Raw genomic sequence first — 12474 nt, forward strand, 5'->3', positions numbered from 1 at the left:
ATTGAAGTGTCGGGGATCAGTTAGGAGGCTACTACACAGCTTGGGTGAGAGGGCAACATTGAAGTGTCAGGGATCAGTTAGGAGGCTACTACACAGCTTAGGAGAGAGGGCAACATCGAAGTGTCGGGGATCAGTTAGGAGGCTACTACACAGCTTGGGTGAGAGACGTTGAGGGCCTGGAAAACCAGGGTGGTAGTGAGAATTGAGAGGAGAGACAGATTGGAGAAACAGCAGAAAAAATTAGCACAACTTGTGATTGACTAGCTACGTGGAGGATAGCAAAAGCAGTCTTACACAAAAAGAATGAAGCTGGAGATGCCACACTACCCAACTTCAAACCATCTACAAGGCTACAGTGAGCAAAACAGCATGCACTGGTACAAAAACAGACACACAGGCCAATGGAACAGGTTAGAGAACTCAGAAATAAAGCTGCACAGCTACAACTGTCTGATCTTCGACAAAGCCAATAAAAACAAGCAATGGAGAAAGGACTTCCTACTCAACAAATGGTGCTGGGATAACTGACTAGCCATATGCAGAAAATTGAAACTGGACCCCTTCCTTTCACCACAAACAAAAATCAACCCATGGTGGATAAAAGACTTAAATGTAAAACCTAAAACTATAAAATCCCTGGAAGATAACCTAGGAAATACCATTCTGACGTAGGACCTTGTGGAGATTTCATGATGAAGATGCCAAAAGCAATTGCAACAAAAACAAAAACAGACAAGTGGAACCTAATTAAAGAGCTTCTGCACAGCAAAAGAAACTATCAGCAGACTAAACAGACAGCCTACAGAATGGGAAAAAATATTTACAAATTATGCATCTGACAAGGCTCTAATATCCAGAATATATAAGGAACTTAAACAAATTTACGAGCAAAAAACAAACAACCTCACTAAAAAAAAAGGGAGGGGCAAAGGACATGAACAGACACTTCTCAAAAGAAGACATACACACAGCTAACAAACATGAAAAAGTGCTCAACATCACTGATCCTAGAGAAATGCAAATCAAAACTACAATGTGATACCATCTCATACCAGTCAGAATGGCTATTATTAAAAAGCCAAAAAATAGATGCTGGCAAAGTTGCAGAGGAAAGGGAATGCTTATACACTACTGGTGGATATGTAAATTAGTTCAGCCATTATGGAAAGCAGTTTGGTGATTTCTGAAAGAACTTGAGAATTACCCTGTGACCCAGCAATCCTATTACTGAGTATATACCCACAGGAATATCAATATCATTCTACCATGAAGACACACGCACACGTATGTTCATCGCAGCACTATTCACAGTAGCAAAGACACAGAATTGACCTAGGTGCCCATCAATGGTGAACTGAATAGAAAAAATGTGGCACACATATACCATGGAATACTACGCAGCCATAAAACAAAAACAAGATCGTGCGCTTTGCAGCAATACGGACGGAGCTGGAGGCCATCCAGCTCCAGCTTAAAAATTATTCTAAGCAAACTAACACAGGAACAGGAAACCAAATACCTCATGTTCTCACTTATAAGTGGGAGTTAAACATTGAGTACACATGGGCACAAATATGGGAACAACAGACATTGGGGCCTGCTTGAGGGTTGGAGGCTGGGAGGAGGGTGAGTATCAAAAAGCTACCTATCAGGTACTACGCTTATCGCCTGAGTGACAAAATAATCTGTACATCAAACCCCCATGACACAAAATTTACATATATAACAAACCTGCACATATACACTTGAACCTAAAATAAAAGTTAAAAAATAATTAAATAAAATGTGCATACAAAAAAATAAGCTGGATTTAGGCATGTCTATTTGTGTATAAACATAAACTGGATTTAGGCATGTCTATTTGTACATAAAAATAAACTGGATTTAGGCATGTCTATTTGTGTATAAAAATGGAGCTATTGGCACAGTCATTAACCAACTGAATTCTATCTCAGTATATCAAAATGGTTAATATCGATGTAAAGATAATCAATAAGAGAAGAGAAAATATTTCAGGTCAGATTTAGGATTTTACATGAAATTATCACTGCTGGAAAACCAACAGATTACATGTCAGATGGATCGCAGGAGACGTGTGAGGACTGACACAATGTGGAATAAACATTAAAAAAAGACCGGGCGTGGTGGCTCCTGCCTGTAATCCCCGCACTTTGGGAGGCTGAAGCAGGTGGATTGCCTGAGGTCAGGAGTTCAAGACCAGCCTGGCCAATGTGGCAAAACCCCATCTCTACAAAAATACCAGATATCAGAGGCTGGGAAGTGTGTGTGGGTTAGCAGGGAAGAGTGGTTGGTTAATACAGTTAGACAGAAGGAATAAGTTCTAATGTTCTATAGCAGAGTAGGGTGACTACAGTTAACAACAATGTATTGTGTATTTCAAAATAGCTCTAAGAGAGGACTCGAGATGTTCCCAACATACAGAAATGACAAATACTGAAAGTGGCAGATACCTTTAATACCCTGATTGGTCATTACACATTCTATGCATGTAACAACATATCCTCTGTACTCCATAAATATGTACAAATATTTGTTGTGTACCAATTAAAAATAAAATTAAAAAATAAAAATACAGTTTATCTACACAATGGAGTATTATTCAGCATGAATACACTGCAAGTTGGGTAAACCTTGAAAACATGCTACATGAGAGAAACAATGCATAAAAGATCACAAACTGGGCTGTGCGTGGTGGCTCACCTGTAATCCCAGCACTTTGGGAGACCGAGGCAGGCACATCACTTGAGCTCAAGAGTTCCAGACCAGCCTGGGCAACATGACAAAACCCGTCTCGACAAAAAAAATTAGGCAGGTGTGGTGGTGCGCCCCTGTGGTCCCAGCTACTGGCTACTCACGAGGCTGATACAGGATGAAGGCATCAGGGCAGTTTCATGGCTGGGATCAACTCTTCTGGGAGCAGGTCCTAGCAGGACTGGGTGTCCACATCCAGGTTATGGGTCCTGCAGAGAGTTTGGAATACTTACCCCTCAATCTGTGGGGAGGAGCAGAGGCTGACGCCTTGAGGACTTACTGTCCTTCTGACCAGTCCTGATGTTTCCAAGGCACTGGGGTTTCAGGACTGGATAAGACTGTTCTAAGGCCACAGTGTGAAAACTGCAGTGTGGCAACTGCAGGAAGTCGCAGGCCAAATCCTCAACTTTGGCACTCTCTAAAGTAACTTTCTTGGCCGGGCATGGTGGCTCACGCCTGTCATCTCAGCACTTTGGGAGGCTGAGGCAGGTGGATTACCTGAGGTCAGGAGTTTGAGACCAGCCTAGCCTACCTGGTAAACCCCTTCTCTACTAAAAAAATAAAATAAAATACAAAAAATTAGCTGGGCGTGGTGATGGACACCTGTAATCCCAGCTACTGAGGAGGCTGAGGCAGGAGAATCGCTTGAACCCAAGAGGCGGAGGCTGCAGTGAGCCAAGATTGCATGACTGCACTCCAGCCTGGGCAACAAGAGCGAAACTCCATCTCAAAAAAAAAAAAAAAAAAAAAGCCTATTTATATACTTATTTACTTTCAAAATTTGTTTTTTTGGAACATCACTCTTAGGATTTACATAACAAATAGTGTGTGTATAAATTTACTAATTTTTATTTTATTTGTAAGAACAACTCACTCTTAGCAGATAGGGCCATGAACACATCCTTATAACATAACAGGTACAGACAAGACTGTTTAAATCATGACCACTTTACTCCTATAGTAAGTAGGTAGAGCAGGAATTCGTACAGAGGGAAATTATTCCTCCAGTTCTTGCTAGCTCAGACTTCCTCCCAGGCTGAATGATTGATATGACTCCTCCTTACATCTGCATGGTTATCCACCCATCTCAGTCCCCAGTAGAAAGAACAGACCTTGAATCTCAGAGACGGTTGGTGGCCACAAGTCCCTGAACTGCTACTTGGCTTCCCCAGTAAAAACTCAGACTTGGCCAGGCGTGGTGGCTCACACCTGTAATCCCAGCACTTTGGGAGGCTGAGGTGGGCGGATCACCTGAGGTCAGGAGTTCAAGACCAGCCTGGAAACATGGCGAAACCCTGTCTCTACTAAAAATAAAAAAATTAGCCAGGTATGGTGGCATGTGCCTATAGTACCAGCTACTCAGGAGGCTGAGGCAGGAGAATCTCTTGAACCCAGAGGCGGGTTCAGTGAGCCAAGATCATGCCACTGTACTCCAGTCCCTGGGCAACACAGCAAGAGTCTGTCTCAAAATAAATAAATAATTAATTAATCAATGAAAATTTGTTCTTGTAACCCAAGGCAACTGATAGGCTCATTTAGGCTCTGGCTTCCAGTGACAATGAGTTCTAGATGACAAGTCTCAAAGAGAAGAGCCCCTCTCATTGTCTGGGCCCCTGCCCTAAGCCTGCAGACTCAGGTTTGGTTCTCACTGATAAGAGAGACAGAGTTTCACCATGTTAGCCAGGCTGGTCTCCAACTCCTGACCTCAGGTGATCCACCCGCCTCAGCCTCCCAAAGTGCTGAGATTACAGGTGTGAGCCCACCATGCCCAGCCGGGTTCTTAGTTTTCAATATCTCAGAAAGCCAATTAGATCTTAATCTCATTTAAATCTCTTAATTCTACACAGTAGTAACAGTGAACACATGGTAAAATTCAGCCCATCTAACTCAGAAACTTCATTTTAGGACAACATTTCAAACTCCTTTCCCATCTAGGCATTTTTCAATAGCAGATATGTGGCACACCTGACTCCCTTCCTCCCCTTTCTTCTCCTGATCCCTCTTGGTGAAGGTTTAGGGATTAGAGATGTACTCAGAGCCAGAATTCACTGGCCTAAATCACCAATCCTTGGATTACTACAAGCTCACCTAGAGTCTAAAAGAACAATTCTCCTTATGCCCTTGGTGATCCTAGAAACATTACTTCTCTCCTCAGTTGCTGTTTCTCACTTAGCATCTCATTTTGAAACTTTGTTTCTCTGTGGCCACTATGACATTTGCTCCACTGAGCTTTCTGGCTTTAATTTTTGCCCCCTCAATCAGCTCCAAAAAGCCCTACTGAAGTAGCCCCAGAAACTCACATTGCTATTCCACTCTTTAATGATTTCTCATCTAAATATTAACTACCGCTCCAACATTCCTGCATTTGTGGTCATCTTGTCCGCGCATTTTGCTGAACCTAAATGAAGAAATTCCTATTCCTTTTACTCCAGATTATCCATACAATTATTCTTAAAAGCCATCCTTGGGATATACTGAGGAAAGTACTTCACTATTGGAGTCTGCTGATCTAGGGTTTAAGTGCTGGCTGCACCACTTACTTAGCAAATTTCAGAAAGGTATTAAATTCCTATAAATGGGAATAATGTCTACTTTATAAGGTGTTTCAAAAATTCAGTGATAATGTATGTGATATACACAGCACAGGGTCAGTCTGTCAAGCAGGACCCTGTCAGTGGTGGCTAAGAAGATGATGATAAGTACCCATGGGGTGCCAAGAACAGAGCAGTCACATCTACTGACCTCAGCCACCAAACACCAGCCCTTCCAGCTTCCCTGGATGCTTTGCTAACTGTGCGTTTTTTGGGGATAATATGTGCTTTTCTCTTTGGCTTGAAAACAGAACACTCCTTCAAATGGCTGAAGTATCTTTATTATATACATGGTCTGTGCTTTATCATACTAATTTTTTTTGAGGCAGGGTCTCACTCTGTTGTCCAGGTTGGAGTGCAGTGGGCATGATCACAGATCACTGCAGCCTTGAACTCAGGGGCTCAAGTGATCCTCCCACCTCAGCCTCCGGAGTAGCTGGGACCATAGGCGCACACCATTTGTTTTTAAGAGATGGGGTCTCACTATGTTGCCCAGGCTGGTCTCAAACTCCTGGGCTCAAGTGATCCTCCCGCCTCGGCATCCCAATGTGTTGGGATTACAGATGTAGGCCACCTTGCCCAGCCCTAAATTTTTTTTTTCTTATGGGAAAATACACAAAAAATGTACCATCTTAACGATGTTTAAGAGTGCAATTCAGTGGTGTGAAGTACATTCACATTGTTATGTAGCCATCACTACTATCCATCCTCTGAACTTTAAAAAAAAATCATCCCAAACAGAAAGTCTATACCCATTAAACACTAACTCTCTATTCTCCCCACCCCCAACCCCTGGAAACTACTTTCTGTCTCTATGAATTTGCCTATTCTAGGTGTCTCACATAAGTGGAATCATATAATATTTGTCCTTCTGTGACTGGCTTACTGCACTTAGTATTATGTCCTCAAGGTTCATCTGTGTTGCAGCATATATAAGAATTGCACTTCTTTCAAGGCTGAACCATATTCCATTGTACATCTATACCTCATTTTGTTTATCCATTCATCCATGGATGAACATTTGGGTTCCACATTTTGGCTATTGTGACTTTATCCTGTTTTACATTCTGCAGCAATTTACATCTTTATTTTCAGAACTATTAAGTTTCCTCACATTAATACTCATAGGAAAACAGTCATGGAATATTTTTATTTGATTTCATTTTTTGGTCATTTATCCTTTTTTTTTGGCAGCCACAAAGACTGGGATTTCTAATTCTGTTATGATAAGTAGACAATTTAAGTCATTTATCTTTTTTTCTGTTTCCTTTTCAAAGAAAGAAAATAGTATTTTTCTAAAATATGATCATGTCAGTTTGGTCTATTTTTACATATGTTAAGGAGAGCAATAATAGACAAAATAATAACATAATATAACGATTAGGTATTTAGTTAAAAAAAAAAAAAAAAAGTAAGCCAGGTGCAGTGGCTCACGCCTGTAATCCCAGCACTTTGGGAGGCCAACGCAGACAGATGACCTGAGGTCAGGAGTTCAAGACCAGCCTAGCCAACATGGTGAAACCCCATCTCTACTAAAAATATAAAAATTAGCCAGGCATGGTGGCACACGCCTGTAATCCCAGCTACTTGGGAGGCTGAGGCAGAAGAATTGCTTGAACCTGGGAGGCAGAGGTTGCAGTGAGCCAAGATCGTGCCATTGCACTCCAGCCTGGGTGACGGAGCAAGACTCTATCTCAAAAAAAGAAAAAAAAAGTAGAGGATGGGGCAATAGATAGCCTGCCTCTTCTCTAACCAAGCTGTCAATTGTTTAAGAAATAGATAATAAAGAGTATAGCATATGGAGGCCAAAATACTACTTTTATTATGAATAAAGCTGATTTGGGAGAATGCAGCTTATCTCTACTTGCAGGCAGATGGCCATTTTAATTCTAAAGCTCAGAATTAAACAGGTCTCCCAGCCACTCATAGACAGGTCTCCTGCAGGGAAGGAAAAATTATCAACTGACAGACAGTCTAATTAAATGCTTGTCTTTTATACCTGCTATGGTTTGAATGTGTCTCCTCCAAAACTTAGGTGTTGCTAATGTGATGGTATTAAGAGGTGGGGCCTTTAAAAGGTGATTAGGCCACGAGGGCTCCTATCTTGTGAATGGGATTAGGTGCCCTTATAAAAGGGCTTGAAAGAGGGAGTTCATCCCTCTTTTTTCTTCTGCCTTCTGTTATGAGGACACAGCATTCTTCCCCCACTCCTCAAGGATGCAACAGTCAAGGCGCCATCTTGGAAGCTGAGACTAGACGCTCACCAGATAAATGAACCTGCCAGTGCCTTCATCTTGGACTTCCTAGCATCCAGACCTGTGAGAAAACAAATTCCTGTTCTTTATACATTACCCAGTCTGTGGTATTCTGTTATAGCAGCTCAAAACAGATGAACACAATGCCCTCAACCCACCTCTCTGCCTTAGTATCCATCACATTCTGTAGCAATGAATCTGTAGCCTGTCTCTTTCCTATGAGCATGTTGCTTTCATCCATTCTTCCACTCACTCAACTGGTTTCATTGAGTGCCGATTTTGGGCCTAGAAATAGCTAGGTCTTACAGTCAGGACCTCACAGAAGTGACAGAAACTGACACAATCCCTACCTTTAAGGAGATCAGCACATAAAATATTGTAAAGGAGACAGAGTATGGTACTAGACAATAAGAAGGGCGGAGTGACTTAACAAAGCAGGAGGAGAAGGCTTTCTTGGGAAGCCAATTTATGATGACACCTCAAGGTCAAGGAGTACTTCAGTATACTATACTCTGATGTCTAGTAGAGGCATAGCACGTAGCAGAGCTCAGTAAATGCTTACCAATTAATGAATGTTATATGTGAAAACACTATATATGCAAAGTACCCCACAGATGTTAGCCATTATCATTTAGTTAATATGGAGAGATCTACTTTTATTCAGTTCTCTGGAACTCTCAAAAAGATATTATAGCATACAACAGAGAAAACTCATTAAGAGTGTCGACTCATTTAGACATACCCAGAGTCCTGTCTTCCTAGGAGAGAGCTTGAAGCTATTAGGTGTAGGACTAAATACAGAGAAATTAGAGAACCAATCATCCCATTTCAATGTTTGACCAATCCCATTTTCCTCCATGCAAAAGCAAGAGTTCACAAAATTGATTTTTAAAATAGTGATAAAATGACTTTAAAGATATTGGAAAATGAGAGAAATACATAATAAAGATTAAGTATTCCATTTCACTGATGGAAGGTAATGTTAACTAAATCTGAAAATATAAACGCAGCAAGCTGCCATTCCCAAATTGATATTGGACAGTGAAGAAAGTGGCTCACTCTCTCTCCATCGTGGCACTGGAGTTCTGAGAAGCATGTGGAAAGAGACGGATATTATTTTTGAAGCATGCAGTATGTATTAACACATTACCTCATTCAATTCTAACACTTACAAATCTTGTGAGATGGAAATTATACCCATCATTTATGAAGGAGGAAACAGGCTGACAGATTGTTATGTTGTCATGGCAGGGATTTGAATGGAAGTTTCTGACTCCAAAGCAGAGAAGAGAACAGAAAAAAGCACAGAAAAATATAGGAAAGTCACCGTACAATTGTTGACAATTAAGGAGCTGGCAAGCAAAGACACACTCAGAGCATTTCTCTTTGCCTCCTTGCCCTCTCAACTGTTCAATAAATAGTGAAGAATGCAAAGCTAACTGCGGTATTTATTTCAGATCTGCTGTTGCTCTTCAATTCAAAAACAAGACAGGAATGTTAAATTTGTCAATTTAAATTGGTAAAGGTAGACCTCTATCAGATACAGGTGCTTCTTGACTTACGATGGGTTTATTAGGAAGGGAAAACATAAGTCAAGTGCCTTTAATACACCTAACCTATTGAACATCAGAGCTTAGCCTAGCATACCTTAAACATACTCAGAACACTACATCAGCCTACAGTTGGGCAAAATCATCTAACACAAATCCTATTTTATTATGAAGTGTTGAATAGCTCATGTAATTTATGGGAACAACATTCTGAACATGAAAAACAGAATAGTTGTATGGGGACTTGAAGTATGGTTTCTACTGAATGTGCATCGCCTTTGGAACCATCATAAAGCTGAAAAATTTTAAGTCAAAGCATCATAAGCCCCAGACTGCCTGTATATGAAACACTCCCTTGGGGGCACTATGCCAGACACCATGCCTAAGTGTTTTCTAACTTTCTGTACCACATTCAAAAGGCGCATCTTCATAAAGATGTTACTGAAATCATAGAAAATATTAGTCCTTCCTTTCTTTTGCAGTTAACAGGATTTTTGAAAGCAGCTCTAAACCACAAGCATATTCCAGCAACTGTTTGTCCCTCCAAGTATGAGCTACTTCCTCCCTCTACCACCATCACTCATATTCTAGTTTGAGGAAATATTAAGAAGCACAGTAAATCAGTCTGTCTTCAGGAATTGCTTAGTCCTTGAATTAGTGTATTTTATAAAGCAGGTTTGCTTTAGCTCCTTAAGATTTGGTTACTTTGAATAAAATCTTCCCAATTTGTAGCCAATTTGCATGCCATGTATGAATGCCTGAATTTTAAAAGCACCTTTAGGATTAAGAGTTTTGTTGTCTGTATTTACATAATTTAAATCTGATTACTTAAGCAAGTTTTAGAGCAATTTTAAGAATAGTAATGAGACAAGAATCTTAATATACTCTTGCTGGGCACAGTGGCTTATGCCTGCAATCTCAGAACTTTGGGAGGCCGAGACGGGCGTTGTCACTTGAGGTCAGGTGTTCGAGACCAGCCTGGCCAACATCGTGAAGCCCCATCTCTACCAAAAATACAGAAATTAGCCAGGCGTGGTGGTGGGCACATGTAGTCCCAACTACTCAGGAGGCTGAGGCAGGAGAATCACTGGAACCCAGAAGACGGAGGTTGCAGTGAGCCGAGATCACAGACTGCACTCCAGCCTGGGTGACAGAGTGAGACTCCTTCTCAAAAAAAAAAAAAAATTCTTTAGATCCAAGAATCTAAGGATAACACCTTCTTTAGAACCAAATGTATAAATGGTCAAACGAAGGATGTTTTTAACAACATGGTGTGAACTGTGGAGGTATCATCTTCTTCCAAAGCTATCTGCAAAAAAGGGACAATGTCATCACTGGCTAGTGAAAATTAGAAAAATTTAAGGAATTCTCAGCAAATGTCATATTTTTTAAAATACCAATGGTCATCCCCTAAGAGGGTAAATGCACCTGTCTTTTCTAAAAACAAAGCAAAACCAAAACAAAACTCTATAGAAAGATATTATAAAATCAAGGATTAAATTTAGGTTGATTAATAAGTGATTGAGGTTATAAGTAATACTATCTCCAGGATTTTAATATTTTTTTTAATTTTTTTATTTTTTGAGATGGAGTCTCACTCTGTCGCCCAGGCTGGAGTGCAATGATGTGACCTCAGCTCACTGCAACTTCCACCTACCGGGTTCAAGTGATTCTCCTGCCTCAGCCTCTCAAGTACCTGGGACTACATACAGCTGCCTGCCATTATGCCCAGCTATTTTTTGTATTTTTAGTAGAGACAAGGTTTTGCTATGTTGGCCAGGTTGGTCTCGAACTCCTGGCCTCAAGTGATCTGCCTGCCTTGGCCTCCCAAAGTGCTGGGATTACAGATGTTAGCCACCATGCCCAGCCTACCTCCAGGATTTTTAATTTCTCGGCAGGGATAATATGACATTAAAAACAAGCTTCTGTTTTATTAAGAAGAAGATTTATTCATAAGCAATTTCTGCTTCAAATCACTTCCAAGCATATAGCAAATGCCAACCTTAAAAGAGGGATTCCCTATTTGATTGTCTCCGTTTATTAGAATATGGATGGTCTTTTCATTCTAGGTAACATGCGCTTTGTTTGCTTGTTTTTGTGTAGGAATTATCTTGGAATCTGGTAATTCTGAGACTCTACTGATGGCTAGGCACTGCATATCTACATTATGTGCCCATTTCCACGCATTCCTTAAAATATTATGAAACACTGTTACATACAAAATATGTATAATATAATGTATAATATGCATAACATATATTATAGTATAATTATAATATAGTCATCATATAATGAGTATAACATGAAAGCATGAGGAAATGACCACCTGTGAACCTGCCATCCAACTTGAGGAACAGAATGACAGTACTGTCGAAGCCCCTGTGTGTCCCTCCTCAATCATCGTGTTATGTTGATCATTCCTGTGCTTTTCTTTATAGTTTTATCACATTTATAGCTAAGAAAGTATATTCAAAATTTGGCTTCTGAATTTTATAAAATACTATTATATTGCATGTATTCTGCTGAAACTTACTTTTTCACTCAGCGTTGTTTCTGAAATTCGTCTATGATGATGTGTATAGCTCTATTTCAATCATTTCACTGCCATATAGTGTTCCATTGCAAGGATAAACCACAATTTATTATCAGTTCTCCAGGTCTTGGGCACATTCTCCCCTGATTTGTACTGTTTCGATCATTTCTGTACTTGCTTCCCAGTCCTTATCTGCAAGAGGTTTTTTTGGGGGGTATGTTCTCCAGGAACAGGATTGATTTTCATAAATTATGTAATTACATATATAAATATATATAATACATATACACAATTCTGAATATATTCATAAATATACTTGTTTAATATGAATATGAAATAAATATGTTATATAATTATATAGAACATATATTATAAGTATAATTATGTAATTCCAAAAAGGGGTTGCCAATTTACACTGCCACCAACAGTGTAAAAGTAATACCACCTAACTTTTAATTTTTTGGCCATCTAAGGGGTACAAATGCTACCTCAATATGGTTTTAATTTGCATTTCCCTGGGCATTCTTTTATATCTTTATTAGCCACTTATATTTTTTCTTCTATGAAATGTATGAAATGCTATGGCACTTGCTCACTATTTTGGGGGGTTGTCTTCTACTTGATTTTTTTTTTTTTTTTTGAGATGGAGTTTTGCTCTTGTCACTCAGGCTGGAGCGCGATCTTGGCTCACTGCAACCTCCACTTGCCAGGTTCAAGCTATTCTCCTGCCTCAGCCTCCCAAGTAGCTGGGATTACAGGCACCTGCCACCATG

General features: G+C 40.1%; 1 protein-coding gene across 1 annotated transcript in view; it reads right to left on the minus strand.

The window, feature by feature from the left end:
- TPTE2 (transmembrane phosphoinositide 3-phosphatase and tensin homolog 2) overlaps positions 1–12474 on the minus strand; it is a 130327-nt gene that overhangs the window by 100806 nt on the left and 17047 nt on the right. Inside the window, 1 exon segment of the mRNA XM_054529366.2 lies at positions 7628–7679. Coding sequence (XP_054385341.2) covers positions 7628–7656 — 29 coding nt within the window. The 5' untranslated portion in view covers positions 7657–7679.

Source organism: Pongo abelii, chromosome 14 (genome assembly GCF_028885655.2).
Source record: "Pongo abelii isolate AG06213 chromosome 14, NHGRI_mPonAbe1-v2.0_pri, whole genome shotgun sequence".
NCBI lineage: Eukaryota > Metazoa > Chordata > Mammalia > Primates > Hominidae > Pongo > Pongo abelii.